This window comes from Oreochromis niloticus, linkage group LG14, assembly GCF_001858045.2.
Source record: "Oreochromis niloticus isolate F11D_XX linkage group LG14, O_niloticus_UMD_NMBU, whole genome shotgun sequence".
NCBI classification, from domain to species: Eukaryota; Metazoa; Chordata; class Actinopteri; order Cichliformes; family Cichlidae; genus Oreochromis; species Oreochromis niloticus.
In genome coordinates this window covers 21,658,244-21,683,457 of record NC_031979.2, presented here as the reverse complement: position 1 = coordinate 21,683,457, position 25,214 = coordinate 21,658,244, and the positions used below count along the sequence as shown (strand labels likewise).

General features: G+C 40.1%; 1 protein-coding gene across 1 annotated transcript in view; it reads right to left on the bottom strand.

Annotated features, from left to right (window-relative positions):
* dscaml1 (Down syndrome cell adhesion molecule like 1) overlaps positions 1–25,214 on the bottom strand; it is a 97,834-nt gene that overhangs the window by 57,359 nt on the left and 15,261 nt on the right. Inside the window, exon 3 of the mRNA XM_025898302.1 lies at positions 21,065–21,211. Within this exon, the coding sequence (XP_025754087.1) occupies positions 21,065–21,167 (103 nt within the window). The 5' untranslated portion in view covers positions 21,168–21,211. The remainder of the gene's footprint in view (positions 1–21,064; positions 21,212–25,214) is intronic.

Sequence of the window (25,214 nt, the reverse complement as noted above, 5' to 3'; positions counted from 1 at the left end):
GTGCGTGTGTGTGCGTGTGTGTGTGTGTGTGTGTGTGTGTGCTGTGACCTAACCCTATGAATTCAGAGCACAGCCCCATCAGAGACAGTATTTTTGTAACAAAAACACATTTTTTTGTAAGAAAAAAAATCCATGTTCTGCTTACTCAGGTAAACATCAAACCCTTTGTTGACTTAGAGGGTGATGATTGGCCCTGTGTTAGTTCAAAGTCATTATCATCTATTTTTGCTTTTATAAGAGATCGGGGTTTCCTTGACTTTACCTCTTTCACATACTGATAAAAAATTAATTAAAAACTTTAAAGTAAATAAAAAGCATGTAGTTAAACATGTACAATATGTGGCTCTGCTCCATTGTGCAATCTATATTGCCAGTTTATATATATTTTATTTTATATTGTTTTTGTTTTTTCATGTGCAGGAGTAAAATTATTTTTGACTAAACAGTCCAATGAGCGCTGGATTCAATACTGAAATCAGATAAGACCAACCACGCCTTAAACCCACCATGTGACTCAGGTCAAAACAAATCAATATAAAATGACCATAAAGCTTTTAAATGTAAGTATTTAGTAAGGTATTTTGATGAAACAGGGATAGGAGAGAAGAAAAAAATGAGGGCAAATATAGTGGGAGAGGCAAAAAATGTTGTGGAGCAGAGGAATGGGCTGTAGGCCAGTGTTTGGGTGCCACGGTTTGATGTGATATGACTGTACGACACACAAGAACGCAGATATCTGCCTGGAGCAGGGTAAGAGTTAAGGACAGTGGAGTCAAATAAGTGTCAGTGTGAACCAACATCAGTGTCTTTCTCTGTCTCTGTGAGTGACAGCGATACGAGGCAGTCTGCCCCCATACACACACACATACACACACACACAGGTGCCCAACGGCTCTGTGCAAGAACAGCTGTTTTGCTGTGACACACAGCATACACTGCACATCACATCTGATACACAGCAGCTCCTTACCCAGAAACTCATAGGCTACAATGACACACACACAGACACACACACACACACACACACACTGCTGCTTGTTTCACCAAATACTGACACACTTTTTCAGGCATTTTTTTACTGTCAGGTTACATTTACAGGCTACGTCTATGTACAGTATTATCCTGCAGTTTAGATAAAGTAAAATGGATGTATGTATAGTACATATAGTTACAGCATAGTTACAGCAGCTATGGCTGTTGCTAATAAGGCAATGAGTGCCTTGCGCCATGTTATTGTTACGCCCCTTAACACTCCCAGTGCTCTGAGTGACTTTATGGTGATGAGACATGGGCTTCATTGTCTTAATTGTCTTGACCAATGAAAGCCTGTTGTAGACGCCACTCTCTTGGGGTTTCCTTGCCTTTAAAGCCCATTTTTTTGCTTAGGGATATCCTATGGTTTGATTTTTGAAACAATACCCAATACCAAATTGTCAGTAACTATCAATCTAAGATCAACAAATCTCAATAATTTTATCTCCTTCAGTTTTTTCAACCCTAATCTTATGGACGTGTTTTAATTTGTTTAGTATAACTGGCATAAATTGGGCTCAGTGTAGTAACCTGATACTTACATATCAATAGCAGCTCCCTGTACAACCTGATATATATCATGACAAAGCGTGTAACAGACACGCCGATCCACGGTGTCCATTTCACGCTCTGCCTCTCCAAAATGTGAAATGTGCACGCATGCAGAAGTTGCAGTAATCTGCAGTAACGGCAGAGGGAGATATTTTTTTCAAGACAACATGAAAATAATAATCACGATAAAGTGTTTAAACAGAAATTATTAACACATTTACATGTATATCCATATCAGTCCCCTAGCTTAATCGATTCATTTTGGGGAGACAAAGCGTAAAATGCCTACGGTGGATCAGCGTGTCTATTACACGTTTTGCCATGATACCTGGTTGCACTGTAGTCAGTCACCATGACATCTCGATACTCTCCATGCACTAGGAGTATAAGACTTGAAAGCAGCCTAGATTGCAGTGAGAATCAGGCAGTCATAGTTGAAATAAGGGAGATTATGCCCTCCCATAAACCAAAGGTTCTCTATTATTTAAACATATATGGGCTTATGTTTGCACATGGATATAAAGTACACACGTGCATACAAGACATATCATGCAGATGTGTCTTTGCAGTGTCACAGCACTATCTGGTTTTTTAATCAGGTGATTCATTTATACTGCGAAATCCTTCACTCCTTTCTTTCCTTTTGATTACCTGCCTTCACTCCTATGGACTAATTCTCTTCTTGTATTGGAATTTAATTAAGTGTAGTCTCTCTTTAGATGTGTGCTCTTACACAGAATTGCTTAAAATGAGTACAACAATTAGCACAAGCTCCAGTACTGGTTTCAGTATGATAGGAAACAGCTACAACTATCTTCCAATAAAGAAATTCCCTGGAAATATTCAGTCAAATGAAGAGATAAGAAGTTTAATAATAGGATAAATGACAAGGTAACGTGAGGTAGGTCATCAAAAAGGACATCATTAACATATGATGAGAAGTTGAAGACACTTGTAGACAGTGTGATTTCAGACAGGCTGTGAAATCAGCTTGGACTGGTCCTTGCATAAAGTATCAAATTTCTTGTGTCATGAGTCTAGAAAGTACTGTATAATCTATTGCCAGATCTACATGACAGTTAGAGCTGCATCTTTTGAAGATAAGATAAAAAAATATCTTATGCCACAGATGATTGTGTTGCTGATTGAGCCCAGTACATAATACACACACATTACAGAAACCATCCAGCTTAAGCAAAACTGAACCTAAATAGTTGAGTGTGTTTCTGCAGGACAGCAGATCAGTAAATCAGGAGCCCAATAATGTAACTTTTTGGCTTGTAACTTAGGAATATATTATATCTGTAAAAATCATGTTTTTCTCTGCACACTTCCAAAAAGCCTTATTTTTTTGTGTTTGAGTAGAGCTGCTGAGCTGATTCTTTTAGTCAAAACACACCAGGTTTGAATGAATATTTGCCTTTCCCCCCACTTTTCAATAAATAATAATAATTTTTCATAAATCAAAATCTGTTTTAATCTCCTTTTTTGTGGTCCTCTCCTGTTGCTTTAGTAAACCCATGCTTTTCTCTCTCAAAGCCACAGGTAGTCCTTGAAAGACTGGAGGAGGTTCTGAGTGCTTTTCGAAGTTTTCCCTCTCTGCCTCTTGTCTTCTATCGGATGGAAGAATGGAGGTGAGGAAAGAAGCGCGGGAGAGGGTAGAACAGAGGGAAAAGACAGAGAATATAAGCCCCCAAAGCAGCACTTAAAGTAAGTCTGCATTATTGATGTGGAGACAAAGCGAAACATTTATTTATCATCAAGGATGTGCAGAAGCTAAGCCGATCCCCGCAGAGCTGGAACAGAGAGAGAAAGAGAGAGTAAGTGAGGGTCAAAAGACAGAAAGAGGCCACGTTGAAAGAAAGATGTCTAAGGAGGCTTCAGTGTGTTTGTGTGAGGATACAGTAGAAGGTCAAGTCTAAGATGTGTCCTGCGCATTTTATCTAGTCTGCTGTGGGATTTCCTCTGGGCTGAAGGATCAAGACCAGGCCAGAGAATTATTTATGAGTCCTAAACATGCTTCCATACCACACTGTTTAACTGCTGCTGTTAACCCCCCTACACAAAACTCGATGTCGTCGCAGGCCCATTATTTTAACATGTTTGTTCTCCTTATTTTAAGAATACAGCTGTGTATGAGTGTCTTATTTGGGATTTAATTGACTACTTTTTCAATTATTGATTCCTCTGTTGTAAAGGATTCGAAGAGAAGTGCCCATAAAATGTGCATTACATGCCCCCATGTTATCAGCACAAGCGCACACATACAGTATTAGAGATGTTGACTTCCTCCAAAAACAGAAGGGATTGCAGATTTCCTGCACAGTAGGTAAACGAGAAGCAGATGATGAATGAACAAAGCTTGCATTGCGCGCAGTAGTTAAGACAACTCAAGCATTAACACTAGTTACCATAGTGATTAAGCTTTGTATTAGCAACTCAAATTGTCACCTGTCGCAACAACGGGGAACCCTTCACTGCATGTCAGATTAGCCATAATGTTTGGCTTAAATAATGCACATTGTTCGTCTGTGACTGATGGATTTGCAGGCAACCGACGTGTGAAAGTGGCTGAGCACGAATGCATGAATAGTGCGATTTCATCGGCATGGCTGTACATTGTGTGCATTTGTGTACGTGTGTTTGCGTGTAGGGGAGGCCGTTAGGGGATAAGCACTCAATAACAGCTGACACTGAGCTGCCCTCTGCTCTCGCTCACACAAAGGACTATGATTATATTACTGTTTGACTGCCTATCCCTCTCTCCCTCCACCCCCCCTTCAGACCCTATACTGCCAAGCTCTCTGTGCACTCAACGGCTAGGATAATTACCACTATTGTGTCTCTCTCACACACACTCACACACACACTCCCATGCAAAGTGTGCCACGTGCTTGCCAGCTACCCCATCTGTCCTCTACTCTCTCCCCCTTTTTTTCTTTCTGCTCCCTCCCTCACTTTTTATCTGTTTATGTTTCTGCACCCTGAGACATTTGTCGTCCGGCAGAAAAGGGGAAATCCATTATTGGAAGGGAGGGGTTGAAATAAAGACATGTAATTTTTACTACTTACACTTCTCTCAGCACTATACAGTGGACAGCAGGTTCTTTTCGAGTGGCTAAACACCGATTCAGTTGCGTAAAATGTGGAATAGAATAATGCATCATAGTGGGACAGACTTATTACTGAATATCAATATTCTTCCCAATACCTGATCGTCTCCTCTCTTTATCCCTTTTGAATTCTTCAGCCTTCTGATTTAGCAAAGAAAAAGAAAAGTGAACCGCAGAGAGTGAGAGGGTAGCGAGGGAAGAATAGCATGTGTGACAATACTGTCCCCTTTATTCCTTTCCTTCCTTCTTATTTCCTCAACGAGTTAAACTTTAATGTGTTTTCCCGCTCAAGTACTCAGGGAAACTCCTCAGAAATGGCTTTGGTTGCAGAAACACCAGAGTGGTTGTAGTGTGGCTTCTGTGTGTGTGTGGTGGTATTGTGAGAGAAGTAGATTTAAGTGGTAAGTGGCTGTGTATGTATGTGTGTGGTGGTAGATGAGTGGGGTGAGGTCACAATATGATGCTGGAGTCGTGTTTACACGAGGAAGCGAAGCTGCAGACAAATGTAGCCATTAATACCAAAATCCTTTCCCACCATTTCTCCATCTGCCTTTTCTTCATCCCTCCATTCAGTCTCCTCTGCCTGCAGGAACAAATGCATACCTAGAAAAATACTTTCTCACTCTCTCTTTGTGTTAAAGGTTGAGGTGACCACCTTGAGAGTGTATAATTGCTTAATAGCCTGAAAGCTCCCATGTCTACTCCAGAGGCCTTTGCTCAGTGAAGATCGATCAAATACTCTGGCTGCCAGTGACAACTTCGAAGATACATGTACACACACACACACACACACACACACACGAAACATAGGGGCTAACAATGAGTGCGGCTCAAGAAATGGACAGAGACAGTTAAAGGAAAAGAGAAACAGAGAGTGAGAGGAAAGAGGAGTACCTCCCTTAGTGGCTGCCATGTGGCTTTAGCCATCTGTTGGCAGAGTCTAAATTAATTAGCTCCACTCATTACTAGTTTGCAAGAGGCCTGCAGTCTAAACCAGACACCAGCTCTCCAACTTCCCTTTTTTCACAGTATCTTCTTCTTCACCCTCTCTTGTGACTAAAAAGCTTCCTAGCATAGATTAGACCTTGTGCTGAAATGTTTAACATTATAATGCACATATTAAATTGAACTTGTCATCAACAGACTCACTGTCACTCTTTTATTTTTACCTTAATCACAGGGATTGGCCAGGCTTGTCTATCTTAAAGTGAAATCAGAGAGAAAAACATTCTAGGTTAATGCTGCTGATGGAAGAAACTCTTGATCTCATGAGTTTCACTTTCTGGTTCAATAAAGGCAAAACGTTCAAATGTTAGACACGGTGATATCATATACAAAGTCAAAGGAAAACATTTAGGTGGGTGTGAATTTGATCATATTTCATGGTGAGGCATTATGAGTGTTTTTCACAAATGTACAGATCAGAGGAAATGAAGGGGGAGGATATCAGAGAGAACTGTAGTTCCTGGTGAGCTGTGAGATCAGTCACAGGCTAAACCAAACACGAAAACACAGCCACAGTTGCACATTCATTGTTGTTGGATTACAGGTAACGTCTTTACAGTTGGAACTCTTCCTATTTGGGTAAATGAACAAAAACCACTGACATACACACCAATATAAATACTATTTTAGCCCTAAATTTAATCTCTATTCACTGAAAAATTAACAACTCTTGCCCATCATGTTCGTTGTACCTCCTACACTTCTCTGCATGTTTAGGAGACTCAAAAATGAGAGCTCAACACATTGAAGTTCTCTCTTGAGAGAGAACTGTCTTTGCAAAATATGAACTTTTCTTTAAGCATCTGAAAAAATCAACTATCCTACTATAACTGCAATAATTATTCTCAAATAAAAGACTGGATATTGCCCAAATCGGGTAAGTTAAAGAAACAACTGTGTGCTGCATGTGAAAATGAATCCAAAACCCTCAGAAATCTCTTGGACCTGGAATCCAGGTCTGTAGCTGGAGACCTTTAAAGCCCACAGTGTAGTGATCAGCTGTGATACTAAATTCAGATGTGTAAAACAAATCTTCTATTCATACTGAAACAAAACCACAACCACAAAATCTCAGCGATGCTCCATCTAGACACACCTTCTCTCACCCTTCGCCCTCCCCTCCCTCCTTTTCTCGCCCTGCCCTCTTATCCCACTTTTCCCTCTCATCCTTGGGGAGTGCTCTGTGCCACCGCAGAGACGACAGATGGGGCTCAACATCATCCAGAGAGTGAGAGAGATGGAGGGACAGCACAGGGGAAGGTTGCATTCATTATTTACATCACTTGGTATTGGAATATTAATGCTAAAAGCAATCGGGTAACCCTTCATTAAATTAACTGAAGATGTAGGGAAAGAGAGGAGAGGGTGAGATGGAAGGATGGGGAGTGAGCGAGGCAGAGACAGTGGGAGAGTAGAAAGAAGCACACTCGGTTAAATGGGCCTTAAAATTAGTGAAGCAAAAACACCTCCATTAAGAAAGCCTGCATCTCTCTTTTCCCTCTCTTCTTCCACTCTAACTCTCCCCTTTTCTCCTCACTCCCTTATTTTAAACACCTCTTTGTCTTTCATAAAAATCACTGCTTTACCCACAAGCGCCTGCTCCGAACCTCTTTGAGAAATATGCATTTCTGTGCTGTCCCTCTTAAGTGCCTGTTCAAAATTTAAACATGCTTATGGTGGCAGAAAGTGTCTTTGGTCCCCATGTGCAGCATATCTCTGGAGAGTACTCCTCTGCCTTTTATTCTCTCTATCAATCTCTCCTTGGCAACTTCTTTTTTCCTCTTTATCCTGCATCTTTCTTTCATCACTTATTCTTAGCTCTCTTCTTCCTATCTCTCAATTTCTCCTTGAGTCTGTATCTCTATTTCATCTTCTTTCTCTCCCCAAAGTCCAAAATTATTGTCCCACATATACTTCGAGTGTGCACACATGGAAGAAAAAGCAGGCGAAAGCGTAAGTACACAAATGCAAAACCATGCATATTCATACTTAAATGTACAAATTCAAGCCCACAGATAGGACACACACAGCACACAAACACACACACACACTCTAAGCGTGGCAGAATGCTTCTGTCCTGCACAGCAACACATTGCGTATATGCAGAGCCACTCTCCCTATTAGTGGAACACTGCTACACGCTGTTGACTTCTGGAGAGGAAAACATACAGTCATATTCAGAGGTTATCAACTAATGTTACAATTACCCACCCACCTCCTACACTGAGCATGTGCAACATCCACGTAATAGGTAGATGGCTTCCATACAGGCCAAACTAAAATAATGGCTAACACCAAAAAATTGGGTCATTTTCTGTTGATGGACGAAGAAATTTTAGATTTTTTTAGATGCAAATGATGCCCAGTTGACATCCAATTTTTTAATATGAATTAACAATATAACATTTTAAATCAGTTATAACTACCCTAATCTAGCTAATCTAACTATTTTCAGCAGCACAACTGACTGTTTCTATTCATCCATATCTTGATCCATTCAAGCATCAATACCCTCTTAATTAAGGTTTACATGAAGATGTACTATAAAGTATTTCATTTACTTTATAGTAAGAAAAGAAAAAAGCAGCACAGCCTTTTTATCTGGCTTAGGAAAACACAATAAAGATTTTATTTTGCAGATAGTGTGTTATCTCCAACGACACTTCGATAGGACTCACTTGTAACCTGATACAAATGCATATTTTTAACCAGCTTTTACATTTTAATTTTATTCATTTGAGAGAAAATATTTAATGGAGATTGTTACTGAAGATTTAACTTTCTTCATTGGTGACTTGAAAAGAAACAGAAGAAAACGCGATGCAGCAATGTGCTTCTCTGTATGAAGCAGAAATCTTTCAAATCTTTCGTGGTGGGTAAAATATGCTTGTTGTGGTTCAGTCTGAATTGCAGAAAAATTGGGGCTCTGTGCTTTGGTTTTGAACCACTATTGATTAGTTATGTCAGTGTGTCCAGGCTACTCTTCCACAATGCTCTTTCACAGTTTATGCATTGATTTTATTGTGAATTAAGGACTATTATAATTAGAGAACTGCTTAATAATATTCAGATATTGTGAACTAAAGATAGGCTCAATTAAATGCCTTTAGATAGCTACAGCTTGAGGTTACATGGAAGTTTATGCCGTTTCCATAGCAACAGAAACTAACCTGAATCCGGGATGCCAGGCATCAGAGCAGCAGTTACTTGGCTAATCTGCACCTAACTACTTGTGCAAACACACTGTGTATGCACATGGAGGTTTTAAAAATGTGTGTTTTTAAAAAAAAAGCAATCACATTTTTGCATGTTATACATTATCCTGCACTTACCCTCTTAAAAACAGAACAGAATTTATTGCATGCCCAGTAAAGTGATGTCAAGTTCCACTTATACCCACACCCTCTAGGGTGATACCAAATGAATTGGGGGATCAGTTTATCAGGTCAGTGTATCAGGCGGATAGAACTGCATATACTGTTTTCAACATACATTCCATAGTGCCACATGACTACAGTCTATATAAGCTGCCACAACATGAAGATATGTTAATGTTAATAACTGTGTAATAAACATGAAACTCTTTTTTTTTTTTTTCTCATCTGTCCTATAGCTGATTACTCTATCATTCCCACCTATGTTAGTATAAAATTGCAAAAAAACAGATGGGTAATGAGAAAGAATTGTAGGTATAAGGGACCAATAGACATCTTTTTTCCAGTCAACAGAAATAAACAAGGCATTCGCTTGTCAGCCTGAAGGAAAAGAGAACACTGTTTATGCAGAGAAAAAGAGACATGCTCACACAGACGCACACACACAAAGCAAATCGGGGGGATGCTGGGGATGGATGCTATTGGTGAGTGAGAGTGCTTAAGTCAAAATATCTGTCTACAGTGCGGACATTGCAAAGAGCGCCTGATATGTAGCCTTGGCAGGTTTAAGGCACAACAGTGTCATTAACTTCCTGGTTTTCCAAAATTCCACATATACTGTTAAAAGGCCAAAAAGTTAAGGCCACTGCTCAGAAAGACTAAAAAGTCAAACTTCTAAAGTTTTTCACTTGGACACCTAACACAGTTTTAAAGCAGCTGTGTTTTTCTTAGGATACATGTTTTGGAGGAATGTAAACGCAAAAACAAGTTTGGCGCCCACAGGTTGTTTTCCTTCCTTTCTTTCTTTTTACCAGCTTTTATTCCACCTCATTTCATTTCTGTATTTTATGTATATGTTTAGATTAGTTATTTATAGTTGGTTTACACAGCTTTGTGTATGTATGTGTATGCATGTGTAATGTATATATAGACACGTGTGTGTGTGTGTGTGTGCCACCATCTACCGGAACCAAATTCCTTGTATTTGTCTGCACATATACTTGGCCAATAAACACGATTCTGATTCTGATTCTGATTTTAATGTCGTATTTGTACGCAAGCAATTGTAGCCACAATAGAAAACAATATGTTTTATTTTGTAGAGAGGCTGCATCTGACACATCATTCATTTTCAACTTGGCTGCAGAGATGTAGTCAACAAGGATGAATGAGCTGTAGTGTGAGCACTCAACTGTCAATCTGTGCTCATATACAAGAGCTTTGTCCACAAGTGTGGGTGGGGGAGTGTGTGTGTGTGTGTGTGTGTGTGTGTGTGTGTGTAAAGCTGACTCCAGAGAGAATGTACCAAGGCTAGAATGACTTTCAACCGAAATGTATATGAGATTCAAATTACATTCTCTTTTTCCACTATACTCTCCCTTCCCGCACTCCTCTCACCCTTTCTTTGTCTTCTGGGAGCCTTAGTCAGCTAAGCTTAGATGTAAAAAGATTGCCTTCTTTCTCTTGTTCTCTCACACACCAAAACACACATTCTTTGTCAGAGGGCAGCTGGATGTAGGAATAGTATTGAAAGACAAAATATAGTCAGGTTATAAGAAAGCTTCCTTTAAAAAATGACCTGCAGTATGGCAGCGCGTTTCTCTGTGCTGCATTCAGTGACAACTGGTAAATGAAAGTTTCCAGTGTCTAGGAAAATTCAAAGAAAAACAGTTCAATGTATTGCTCTTTCTAAGTCTTGATGTTATTCCACATAATGGCACTTTGGACAATAAAAATAAAGTAGAGCTTCTCTACGTATGAGTTCAGCTGAATGATAATTAATTTAGTCCTTTAGCTCACTTGAAACCGTGGCTGTATTGTCACAATTGATTCAAGCTCTCACTACTAGCTTAACATTGTTAACTTTACCTCATGTGCAACAAAGCAAACCTGGAGGAAGCAAGGTTTTTCTCATGGCTTTGTGCATTGAACACCTGGAGGTTGAAAAGGACACAATTTTGAGTTGTGATTTCCCACCTACAAAATGTGTCACTGCATTGAAAAACAGCTGAGAAAGTTCTTTTGACTTGGCATAAAGTCTAAGCCAAGTCAAAAGCTGTTTCAGTGACTGCTCAGACAGTCACTGTCCAAGAGAAAAACATTGCTCACAAAACACCACAAAATTGCAAAATTTGCCAAAAAGTAAAACATGAGAAGAGGCTACATTCATTTTGGCACCACAATTGTTGGCTAGATGAAGCATGAAACATGAAATATGATAGTGTCCACAACTTCAGCATAGCGTAGGCTGAAATACAAGGGCATGATGTCAGCCGTGAGCTGCTAATACACCTGGGCAGCTACTATAGATGGTGCTGCAAATGCAAGTTTGTAAACCAAAGCACTTAAACGGAAACACTTAAGGCTTAGCCTAAACATACTGCAACAATTACACAAAAGGCTTTGACTCTGTTCTGTCACTTTAACCCAATAAAACTCAGGAGTTTTGTTTGAAAAATCAGATACACCCATTACAGTAACGACAAACTAAGCAGAATGACTTGTACACATTTACAAATATGTGCACAACACTGCAATAGTGTATTCCCATTAACTGGGGGTGAATTCTGGGGAGGACTGGGTTCTGTTTTGGGGACTTAGTAGTAGTTTTAATGACTTTATGTTACGGATAAAACGGATAAATGCTTATATTTGAAAAAGGTGCATTTTTAACTTTTTTAAAAGTGGATTTTTAAAACAAAATGTTTAATTTTGTTTGTTGACCACACCAAAAATCGGATTATTAATAGCAGTATCCTTTATTTAGTTTGGGTGCTTATAAATGAAAAAGCAAAAAGTTGGAGGATTCCTCCAAAGACATTTGAAACTCACATTTCTGTTTTCAAACAATGTCCCCAGTGAGTGAGAGGAACAAAAACCCAGATTGCCCTGGGCATCGTAAAACAATGGCTATGCACATGAACAAAACAGACAAAAAACAAAATGAAAAAAAGAAAAAAAAAACAGGCTGCACTTTCAAAATACCAACAGCTAAGGTACAGAAAGTGAGCGCAGAGAAAATAGGTAGGTGAGGGAAGAATAGGAAGAGGGCAGACACTCTGAAAATAGCAGAATGTGAAGAAAAATAATGATGCAAAACAAGAGGCGATCAAGTGGGCCTGATAAGCGCTTGAGAGGAATAAATGTCAAGTCAAGCAGTAAGAGAACCCTAGGAGGCAGAGGTAAAACAGAAAGTGAGAAAGAGAGAGTGCATTTATGACACAAACAAACCAGATATGGAAACATGAAGGGCAGATGTGAATCGGTCTATAATGGATCTGAGCTGCTTGCACCACTTTGTTGCTGCAGCTAAATTAAAATACGAAACAAAAACTTGAGAAAAAAAAGGTATTGACAAAAAAAACAACAACACCAACTCTAAATGTGTTACACTCCACTGACTTCTATGAGCTATTGATGTGTGTGCGCTGATACGGAGGCATATGTCTTATGGGAGTCCTCGGGCCATCTCATAGATCCCAGAGAGCTCATTGATTAGCTATTAATAAAACACAGAGATGGCACTGCTGACAAGGGAGATCAGTGGGCTCACACACATGCGCTCATGCACTTAGACACACACAGGCAGATGCACATCTGAATTTAACAGATATGACAGAGGTTATGTGAGGTTAGAGGGAAAGAGCGGGAAGGGCGGGAAAGTCCAGAAATCCAATAAAAATGGCAAGTGTCAAAAAGGGTAAAAGAAAAATTGAGAAGGACTAAAAAAAAGGAAGTGCAGGTTAAATGTGCTAACCTGTTTCACCTGTCTTCTTATTCTACGGCTATCTCGCTGTCCTTTTACTTTGAAGCTCTCTGTCTTTCCCTTACTGCCTCTGCCCGTGTCCACTGTGGGCTGCATGTCATGGGTCTGTTGGCTGTCGCCATCCTGTCTTTGATTAACTGTGATCTATCAGCTCAGAGAAAAGAAGTGGATCCAGAAAAGTGAGTAAGAGTGCCAGAGGCAGACAAAGAGAGGTAAGAGGAGGAGCTCCTCAAGCAGATGGACACGACGCTGGTCAGACCGAGACGTGTTCCAGAGAGAGAAAGAGACTGGAAGGACAAAGAAATAGAGAGCAATGCATCAAGCAGAACACATTTTCATCTCTTTTCTGCTTTATTTGCTCCAATTTTCATCCATTTTGTTCCCGGTCCCACACCCCTCTGCTTTCCTCCTCCTCCTCTTCCTCTTCAGCTACCCTGCCTCCTTCCACCCTCCCTCTCTCTTCTCCTAGCATGTACATCTTCAGGTCATGGGTCATTAAGTCAGCTCCAGCGGGGATGTGTTGGAACAGGATATCTCTCATATTGCCCTGCCCCCAGCGCACTACTAAAAACACAAATACACAGAAACACATGCATGTCTACAACTACAGATGCACATAGGAATGCTCTGTTTTCTTTCTTTTCCTTTGCTTATGTAGCCTTTCTTTAACACAAAGTGCAACGACTAGACACGTTTTTTGACCTGCCGACACTCAACTTCAACATTATCTGCTGAGATTACAGTCCTCAAAGTCATCATATTCATGACACCGAATGAAACATTTTCAGTGTTTGATGGCAACACTGCACTCTGTACACAGCAGGGCTGAACTGAAAAATATCAATAATGATAAAGCCTCACATTTTATCATTAACCGATTTTTCCACAAATAGCAGAAAATTGTCACAACATCACAACTTCTAAAAGTCTGCAATGATGCAAAGAAGAAGCAAATCCTCTTCTATAAAACCTGTTAGGAATTTGTGGTATTTTCATTTTTTCTCAAGAATGACTGAAACCATTAATCAATTATCCAAATCGTTTTCTTCTTTAGTTTAATCAGCCGGTGGTGTTTGTGGAAGGTTATTTCAGCCATTAAAAAGAAAAACAGAATTTGCAGTTATTATATCCAAATTTTGACTTAATTACTTAAAATTTCAAGTTACTTTCTCAGAGGTTTGAGTGAGTTAGTTAAAATTTTAAGATAATAGCTTGAAATGTTTACTTAAAACAGGCTTCTGTATGGTTTCACCAATCATACACTATTTGATTTTTCAAGAAGAGTTCCAGCTCATATTTTCTCACCTACTTAAGAGTGCAGTTCAACCATTTGAAGCCAATGCATGATGCAGTTTTCTTTTTTCAAATAAAGGTAGAATAAGTAAGTCGTGTCAAGCACAAACTATGGCGTTTGCCTACTTAAAATGAGCAGCAGACCAACTTAAGGAAAGGTCACACAAAGTGAATTCACCCTACAGCTTAAGCACATGTGACAAACACTGTCACTGCAAATTCCTGGTTGCAGATTCCAATGCACGCACTTACACACACACACACCCAGCACACACACAGCACACACACACATACACACAAACGTGCATACAAGTGCAGCTCTTCACCATGGTTTTTGTGCACTGTCAAACAACATTAGATCGCAAGGAGGTGTCAGTGGGATAATTAGAATAACACATCCACTGCATTCTTCATTATGTGTGTCATCTTCACTTACTGGCTCTGCTTCCTCACTGACACCACCCATACTCCCACCCCTGACAAACACACACAATCCTAACCAATCTTACAAGTGACGTGCTTTTTTAGGCAAGTTATGCTCCCCATTAGTGATGATCTGAGGTAAAAATCTAATTGTCTGAACCTCTATCATGTATTTTTTCCCCTAATTAGCTTCTTGGGATGGAAGAGGAGGAGAAAGGCAGCAGCGATATACGAAGTTAAAGCTCCGGCGTCACTACTTGAGGAAGAAGTTGTTGGCGAGATCATGGTGGGTGATGAGTAATGCTCTGACGTCGGCTCTGCAATTGGCACAATATCTGACAGCAATTCTGTCTGCTGGCATGTACCTAGTCAGTATTGTAAGGATATACGTGGAAGGATCCAGGGCACGTATCCAGTCAGTCATAAAGATGCAAACCTCATGGGAGGTAGATCTGCAACAAAGCCTATATAACAAGGAACATACAGTGTAACATGAAAGGCACACCGGTCAACAGGTCACAAACACACACACACACACACACACACGGACGCATGAGAAATTCGTGTGAATGTGCTTCTGAACACCTTGTGCTTAATGAATAACTAACTAGCTGAGAGGAAAAGGGAGCCATCTTCTCTGAGTAACGCCAAATGAATTCGCCGAAGCGCTATGCAAATGTTCCCTGGGCTAACGAGACTGCCTGCATGATTGGAGTGCCATTGAAATTCTCCTCGTGCACAACCCTCTCTCACTTCCTACCTCCCTCTCTCCCTCCTTCAATCTCCCTCCATCTCTCCCGCCATTTCAATCTCTATGCAGAACATCCATGTTCCTGAGCATGTACTTTCTATCTATCTATCTATCTATCTATCTATCTATCTATCTATCTATCTATCTATCTATCTAGCTATCTAGCTATCTAGCTGTCTATCTATCTGAAATCTACAAATTAGAATTTCTTTTCAATATTCAAATCATGTTATCCACAAAGACAAACACAGCGGCCCTATCAGTGCCTGGACAGCAGTGAATGCCCCTGTGTCTGACTCTCTTTCTGTCTGTCTCACTGACACAGCTAGCACACACACGCACGCACGCACACATGCGCACACAAAGTCCGCTCAAACAGAGCAAGCTCAGAGTCACTCTGCACCTGTTCTCTCTGTAAAACATCCAAACACGAGTGCTGAATAAATAACCCAACCTAACATGCATCACTGCCAGAATCGGACACACACACACACGCACACAGACACACGTGCGCACGCACACACACACACACACACACACACACACATCACAGCCCATAAACACACATCAATAAGTAAACAGCACCCATTTCCCCTCCACAGTTACCCCTCTGCCTGCCCTCGTCCCCCACCTTTACCCTAGGTATGAATGGTAACCATTCTAAAGACAAACACACATAGATGTGCACCATGTGTGTAATGGTTAATGGTTAGATACTAACAGGAATAAGTAAAGAAAGTCTAGAGAAAAATGAGAAATGGAGGGGAGAGGGGAGGTAGGGGAGCATTAAGCACTTGTCAGATGCATCTTTAATGGCAGGCCCCACTGGCTTTAAAGCCCCTGGCCTTCTCTCCCTCCCTGGGGTGCTGGGGACAGCAGGAAATCTCAGCGCACACACCTCTTTCTTTGTCCATCTGTCCAACCCCTTATATGTCCTCATACACCTACCCACCTCATTCCATCATCCCTGCATCCTATGCCCACTTTCCCATCTGCATAATTTAACATGTCATGCTTTTGTGCCACTTTGTCTCTCTCTTTTTCTGCCTATTCTGCCATTTTTCAGCCTATCTGTTGTTCACTTTCAGGCCTGATGGAGTGGAAGAAAAAAAGACGATGCTTTGTCACTTCACTATTTCCTAATAAGTGCCTCTAGAAAAGAAGGGCGGGAGAGGGATAAAGTTAAAAGTGGAAAGACAGAGGGGTAGGAAGAGTACAGGTCCTCTGCGGAGTGGCTACAAAATGGAGACTGGGACAGAAGCTACTGCAGCTGTGGTGACGCTACACTTCACAGAGAGAGAGGCAGTGTGTGTGAAAGAGAAGGGGGATTAAACAGCCTCAATCAATGCAAAAAACACAGACGTCACACTTTTCCACACCCTCTTCACCCTTGATGTTTACGCTTTCTGTTGTTATCTCCCGTGATATCAACTAATCAATCACTTAGTATTGTTCTGTGACTCTATTTGCTCGTTCAAACTAATACAATTTTCAAAAATATTGTCTTCTTTCTTATACTAATAAAGATTGTTCTTTCAGAAGCCATACATTGTTTAAGATAAACGAAAACAACTTAATTGTGTGTGTTAATCTCTTAATGCCTTACCCTGGTTTAATGCTGTAATATGACTCACAATGTTCTCATTAACATTTAATGAAGCATGCTACTCAGATGCCACCTGAATAGTTCATTCAACCACAGTATGTAAATGTGTAATTCAAATAAGCTGCAGTTTTTTTGGCTCTAATGAAGCAAGCACATTATATCTAAGTGTGTACAGTTTGCAGAACTGACTCAGCTTCCTCACAAAAGAAAGGAACATTAAAGAGACTACACTGACTTCATGTGTAGCTATTACATAAAATCAAGACCATTCCTGTAAATCTTTTTTGGCAAACTTTGATATTTCCATTTTAACTTCAGTACTTTATGGTGATATTATTAAAAGCGGGTGTATAAGAAACATAAAATCCTCAAGATTGGGGTTATGTCTATATCATGGTCCAATCACAGATGCTGATGACATTGTTGAATGCGTGTACTTTTCTTTTCTCGCAAATACAAATTAAACACATGGAAATCATTTATTAAAATTAAAATTAACATTTAAGTGTGCACATTGCATTTTTTTTTTCTTGGTCCGTTTGAGTCATGCAACAAGTGGTATGGCCCCCACAGAGGCCTGATGTAGAAATCAGGGACACATTCTGGGATTATAGGAAAACATACACAAGTGAGAAAATGTGTATAAGTTACAGGGCGGCAGGAGAAAAACTGATCATCTTTCAAAGGAAAAGTATGATCACACCATACAGAACCCAAACTTTTACAGTGTAAACATGTAAAATTTTGTCATGCATTTCCAAAATACTTAAAGTAAGCTGACATATACTTGACAGTTCTGCTGTACAGCTTTAGGTCAGTTATTAGCTATTCTCGATAACAATACATGCATAATATGTATCCAAGGTGTGTTTGTAACTGAACCTTTAACAACCAATCATGTTTAAGCAGGGTTTGATTGCATGCAGGTAGAGAGCAAAAGTGGGATTGCACTTGTTGACATGTGATCTTGAAAGCGTTGGCTATTGTCTGTGATTTACACTTAAGTTAGCTTTGTTAATGTGCCTGCATTCATAAACTCTCTGCTGGACGGATTAGGAAGTGTTGGCTCAAATATCTGCCTTCTACACTGGAAGCTCCTAGATATTGGCTGTTGTCCCTGTTAGCAGAGTGGCCAACAGGTTTGTTAATAATAATATGTATATCACACAGGCACATAGTGTCACCGACAAGTCACACACAGTGCTTCATTATCCTAATCCAGACCATGCATGATGGACTATACAGTTTGTAATGCAGGAAATGAAGAAAGAAAGATGCTACATATGCTGATATGTCCTCTATGTGTGTGCGTGCATGCACACACATAGAGGTGGAGATGAACCGTGGTGATGCACTTATAAAAATCAGGCAGCGATGCATCCTCACACCTTCCTCATTCCGCCCGTCGGATCGCACCCGTTACCATGGTGACCAGATAAAACTCACAATGTTTTAAGCTCCAACTGGAGGAGGAGAGCGATACTAACAAAGTGACACGCAAACATTCACACATACACAAGGATGAAGTTCCTTCGTACACATGGCTGTCAGAGCATACTCTTTCAGTTCCCTAACTGACAAGCAAACAAATGTTAATTTTCTAACCGACAGCAACACCAGCAAACCATCAATTAAAGGGAGAGGCATGGCTAGATAGAGAAGTAGCACGAGAAGGGGAGGAATATGACAAGGGAGTAAAATCCACGATAGCCAGTCAACACGCAAAGCTCCGCTCTGTTTGACTGTCTGCCTGTCTATCTATCTGTCTACTCCCCCACAAATCGCTCCACGAACAGGCCTCAACGCAAACAGATTTGGCTGTCAAATAGTGACATGACACCCAGGCAGGGTCGTCTCACAGTGAGGCCAGCTGTCAGCAAACACCCTCCTGCCTCTTCATCAAAGCCCATTCAAACTCAGCTTTATTGACCAACACAGCCGTCTGTTTGACATGTATCATCCTGTCAAGCCAATACCTTGGCATACAGTGTCCCTAATAAATGGCAAACCACTAGAGCATCTCGAGCGCTATCGAAAGACTGAAAGCTGTACATGCCACCAGGAGCTGATAGATGAAGTGGATGGATAGATGGATGAGGTGCGTGGTGGAGTGCAACTGGGGTGGGTGGGGCCTGCACATGCACCCTCTGTGTTTCTGTTTGTGTGTGTGTGTGTGTGTGTGTGTGTGTGTGTGTGTGTGTGTGTGTGTGTGTCGTTACGATGCTGACACAGGCCACCAGTCTGTACCAGGGAGGGAAAGAGTTGAGGAGGAGACGTCAAGCCAAAGATGGACAGAAAGAAGAAGAGATGCACTGTCTCACTAATAAAACGTATTCATCAGGACAGAGAGGAGAAAAAGTAGAGAAGAGAAGGAAGCGAAGGGAAAATGGAAAACAAGAAAGCTCTCAAGTATTTTGAAATGCCAGCTCAGATATTTCAGGATGATTATATTACTTAATAATTGGAAAATCAATTAACCATTTTGTTTAAAGACGCCTTATTAGACATCTTCATATGTGCAGAAATGTAAAAGCGACCATTTATAATCATCTAAAACAATAAGAACAAGAGAAAATCCGAGAAGAACAAATATGTGGTTGCTTTCCAATTATTTCTTCATGAAAGTTATGATGGTGATCATTAAAATAGTGAAAACTGATAACCTGTCTGATCATTTCACCTTAAAAATGGTGTTTCAATTATTGAAAATGAAACAGATTATTGTAGTTCATGCAGTAATAATTCATTCAAATGAAATCAATGGAATGTATAGGTTTTTTCTTAAAGATTATGGATAACATGGACTGGTCACAGCTGAAAGCTCAAAGAGCTGCTCATTCAAATATGTGTGTGTGTGTGTGTGTGTGTGTGTGTGTGTGTGTGTGTGTGTACATGTGCATACATACTTTTGCTTGTCTATATGTGCATGTTTTACCAAAGGCGTCCATCACTCGATCAATAACATACTCCCACTGAGCTCTTGCACACAGCCATGATACAGTGGCTTTAGCAAATACACACACACACACACACACTTACACACACACAGAGCTATGAGTCAAACAGACTGGCCCGGTCTCACCACTCTCACACTGAGGGATCCGTGACAAGAGAGAGGGGAATCCAACAGCAAGCTTTATCGATCCAGACTGGAAACCCCCCTCAGGCCACACACACACACACACACACACACACACACACACTTACTATAGTTGTGCTGGATCAATGAGTGCTCCTGTGTGAAGGACAGAGCAATATAGAGAGGCACACAAATACACAGACACCTTTATAGATACACTCGCACACAGTGTTGAGAGATGAAACAGGCAGTCTGTATCAGAGAGCAAGATAAGGGGCAGAGAACAATACGTATCATCTGACCTAAACAGTCTCATCTGACACCCTGCAATTTGCCATTGCTCCATGGAGCAAATGTTAACACTGCAACACAAGCCTGAACACATACTGTAGATACACACGAGTGCCAATGCACAAGCATAGCAGCACGCAGGAGGCCCATACTGATATTTTCACTCTTCAGTTAGACAGTGAATGATTTGTTTAGAGGATCAGATGAAGCAGAGTGAACAACACCAGACATAAGAGAGCCCTAGAGGTGTTGCTGCTCTCTTTTAGGTGACTGTGATAACATCAAATTAGATCCCCCCCAGTCCACACACACCCCTCGGTCCTCCTTTTTCTCTCTCTCTCTCTCTCTTGCTTTCTCACTTTCTCCCTCTCTCTCACAAACACAAATAGCACATGTCTGCTAATGTCTGATTTATCCACATAACACAGCTCTGAACCACAGCAGTGACAGTGACTGAGCAGCCGGGAATGTGTCAGGCAAAGGCCATTTCATCAGCCTTATTTTTGAATGAATGAGGCATTCTGTCATCTTCTCTCACTGGGACCAGTACCAGCAACACAAATAAACACAAATAGATTGATTATTATTGATAAAGAGAAATCAACAATCACAAGAAAGCCCATTACGTTCTGAAAGCAAACCACATTTAAAAAACAAACAAACAAACAAATAAAAACCATCCCTGGATTTAAATTGGAAAATGAACCTGAAGCTTTTGTCTGCAGTCTTAGTTTGGGTTTTTTGATGAATCATTGATTATGAATGGCTGAATCTCCTACCAGGGACAATGGCGACGGTGTCTTTCTCCCAGGAAACAACGCTGACATACTCCTGGACAGCTGAGGGGATGAGGCACTTGAACACGGCAACATTACCCCGCATGGAACGCTGGTCGGCCACACGGACTGTGTAGGGCTCCCTGAACACTGGTAAGTGAAGAAAAGAGCTGATATTAGTCACTAGATGTACACTGGGTGAGAGTGACAGTGGACACTTCAGTTTAATCAACCTAGATCTGATATTAGCAGTGATATTTAAAAATTACAGATGAATGCTGATATCATACATTGGGAGTCTGCACAAACTGTGATATGAGAGGTATAGTTTACTTGTATGCTTTAATTTACTCAAATCTGCATCTCTCAAATAGCTTTTTATATACAATTTAGTCCACAAAGACTGTCAACCAGTCCACAAAAGTCTTTATAATGTTTAGTCAAGCAAAGTGCCACAGGATGGCTACCAAACAGCCAAATCATGAAAAAGGTTAGGATATTCTATAATAGAGCTCACACCCTTAAAGGTAATATGTAATTACAATGTAAGAAGAGGAAGTAAAGATAATCTATAACACAGCCCACAGTCCTAATAATAATGTGTTACATTTTCATTGAAAACATTTATTCTTCCCTCTAAATTAAGGAACTAGATTCATAATATTATATATATTTGCAATATTATCTGTTGTGTTTCTCTTTACTTTCTACTGTACATACTGGTATTTAGTCTAACATGTTACACAGTAAGTAACGTGCTACTGTAATCACATTACACTTTTCAATAACATGTTACTGTATTGCATTAAATTCAGTAATTACATTACATTTACAATTATGTTGTTATGAAGGTTCTTCAGTTATCTACAGGATGCATCAACAGAAACAATAAAAACACCAAACAGGACTTTTTCTTCCTGCACTTGTACTGAAATCCAGAGTAACCATAGTTTTTTTTTAAATTTCCTAATTAGTTTTTTATTTTTTATTTCATTTTTACTTTTCATTTTTAATTCAATTTAACTTCATTCAAAGTGAATTTTTTAATATGTTTAGTTTAATTTAGTCTCTTTAATTATTATCTTATAGAGGGCTTATGTCAGAGGTAAGATTTAGGAAAATAAGTATCGATATTAGAATAAAAACACTTAAGTTTTTGAAAGCATTACCTCACAGTCTTGTGAACATCCAGAGTTTCAATAAACACATCCATCAATGCCTCATTGGGAATGTTGTAATAATATTTTTTTTTACCAGACTAACAGATACTAAAACTCACTTCTGTTTTGGGTTTCCAAATTCACAATATCATTTCAGTTAGTTTGCATTTGTTTTCAAAAGTCTAGTTTTTACTTTTATTTTAGTTAACTGCAATGTTTTTCACATCTAATTGGAGATTATGTATCGGAATTTCAGGAGTGGGACCACACCTCTAAACACGCTCCTTCCGGTTGTCATCTATATAGGTTCCCCCAGTTCTGCAAGCTGTTTATTCTCGTTTACGTGCCCCACCCTCCCTCCCTCCTTGTTTTCAATTCTGTAACTTCTTCACTTCTATTTAGTACATGGGGATCTGCCAGGCCCGGGAGCCATCGCCAGTCCCCTTCAAGGCCTTCCCCAAACCGCAGCTCAATTCATGTCCAAGCCATTCACCTTTACCTACTAAAACGTTGTCAAACCTAAAATGAGGACGTGGGCCCAGCTAGTGAATTTTAGTTTTTAGGAAAAGGGTGGCAAAGTCTGCATCTATAGAGGAGTGGGGATTCGGGCACTGCGTTGATTTTTATTGCACATGAAAAAATAAGAATGCAGTAGTAAAAGTACCAACTACATCCAGGATACAAACAACTGCATTATGCTGCTAACACAATGTTGAATGTTTCCACATAATGTCGATTCTTTGACAAACAGAACATTAAGACAAAGCTAGAGAAGATCCCAAAGTGAGTGCATGCCAGCACCAGACCAGCAGCTGGAGTCCTTCAACACATAACAAAGGCTGTGAAGAACAGTCAGGCCTGTAGCTCTGGAGTCTGTATTTTTACCTGTTCACGTTCCTGCAGGAGAATCGCTGTGATGAACATGGGGACGCCGCTTTCAGACGGTTTTCAACTTTGAATGTAATCACGAAAAGTAAGATTGTACAGTTGTCCTCACTAGGATATTGTTTTGCCTCAGTTTATAGAACTGTGGGTAATTATGCGTGACAAATAATAAAACAAATTACTTATTTTGGAGATTAATTAACTAAGGTAATGAATACATTTTAAGAAAAGTAACAAGGAATGTGGAACACTGAGCTAACAATGCTGGCGGTGAGGCGGTGAATACTTTTAGGTATTGGAAATTACAACCTAAAATATATCTTAAATGTGTGGAAATTCTTTATTATAATATTCTTTATTCTCTATTATTCTTTATAGTCACTCTCTATAGAATCAGAATTCATTAACTGAACTCAAGAGAGAATTTTTTTAGTCATTATTATCAAGATTTGACATTCGGATATAGTCACATTCCTAATTTTAAGCAGTGGTATAAAAATACTAATAAATCTAAAACAAACAAAAAAAACCAAATATTTTTTTCAATTTTTTTCACATGTTGACAATTCACAGCTGACATCTGTCCTGTTCAACAAATACTTAAAGCAGGGTGAGTAAATAAACTTGTCTGGTGCTCTGTTCAGCCACATTAGGCCAGTTTTTCACTGTTCAGCCACAGCTTTAAAAATCACGGGGCGATTGTAAGGAGGACTGACTCGGAGCTGCATTGAAGGGGATACATAGCGAGTTGCCGCTGGCCTTTTAAAGAACAACGCCACAGATGCTATGAGACGGCAAGGAGTGGAGGGTTGCACAGAGCCGATGGAACTGTCACATGCAGGCGCCAGGCATCAAAAACACACCCTCTGCACATGGCATGCAGAACACTAAACTGTGAATCTGTGCCAGTGTACAGAAAGGATGGTGGTGATTAAGACAGGCTTAATGATGAAAACACTAGCCTGTAGCAATAGCCTGATTGGTGAAAAATGTGAAATGCTGAATCAGAGCATAAATTTTCATTAAATAAATTAAGTGAAATTAAATTAATGGATTATTCTGGTAAGAAGGACAGACAGGTAGTTCAAGGGCATGCTAGCTCGAGTGAATAAACAGTGAGCTGTTTTATAAACTGAACTGTGTGGCCTTGCCTGCTATCTTCATCTCATTTGTTTAAAGGTATGTTGCCAGATTTTTCAACACAGACAATTCACATTGGACGCTATTTGACTTGAATAAGACGAACCGAAAAACAAAGTTACAGAAATCAGAGAGGGTCTCAGAAAGGCTGATATTGGGGAGTGTTTCTAGCAATCTATCAATGCGGGCTCTCCTTAGAAATGAGGGCAGTAATGACTTAACAATGTAAAACACACATACACACACAACAGAGGGAGTGGCCCTGCACTCTTGTGTGTTCGCTCTCCCCCAGCTCTCCAGTGATATAATTAACGCCTAGCCTGAAGGCCAGTTTCCTTGGTCATTAATAATGCTTTATGCCAGCCGCCACTGTCACTGGAACCCAGTGGAACCAAATCCAGTGTCCTTGTCCAAACGGTGGGGAGTCTTTCACCTTAAAGTTCGATGTTTAATTTCCTGATTCTTTGTCTCACCATGTCTATTTCTTTCACACTAGCCTACTTTATCCATGATCATCTAATCCTTGGGCCTCTGACTTGTTAAGGAGTTAAGACTGGGGCAGACTGTGTCAACACCATGGAAATTTCACTTTTTGACATATATATATGATCCTGCCAAAAACAGATGATGCATATTGGCTATTGAGCCTTGACACTGACAATTATGGCGCTCCCATGCCACTTTGGACCTTAATTGCGCCTGGTTATTGTTTCTTACTTGGTCACCTGACTCACGGGCGGCTAATGTGAATTGAAGCTTAATTTGTAAATAAATCAAAAATAAAACACAATTAATTCCAATCAGGTCCTCATCTCAGTTTTTCATTTAAACAGCCCTTGCTTTTCACTGAAGCCATCTACCTCAGATCGATAGCCTGGATCGACAGAGTGGCCTCGGCTGTTGTGGCCGAGCCAATTCTTTCAATCATTTATTTACTCTCTGACTGACCCTGCTGCCTCTTGTCAATA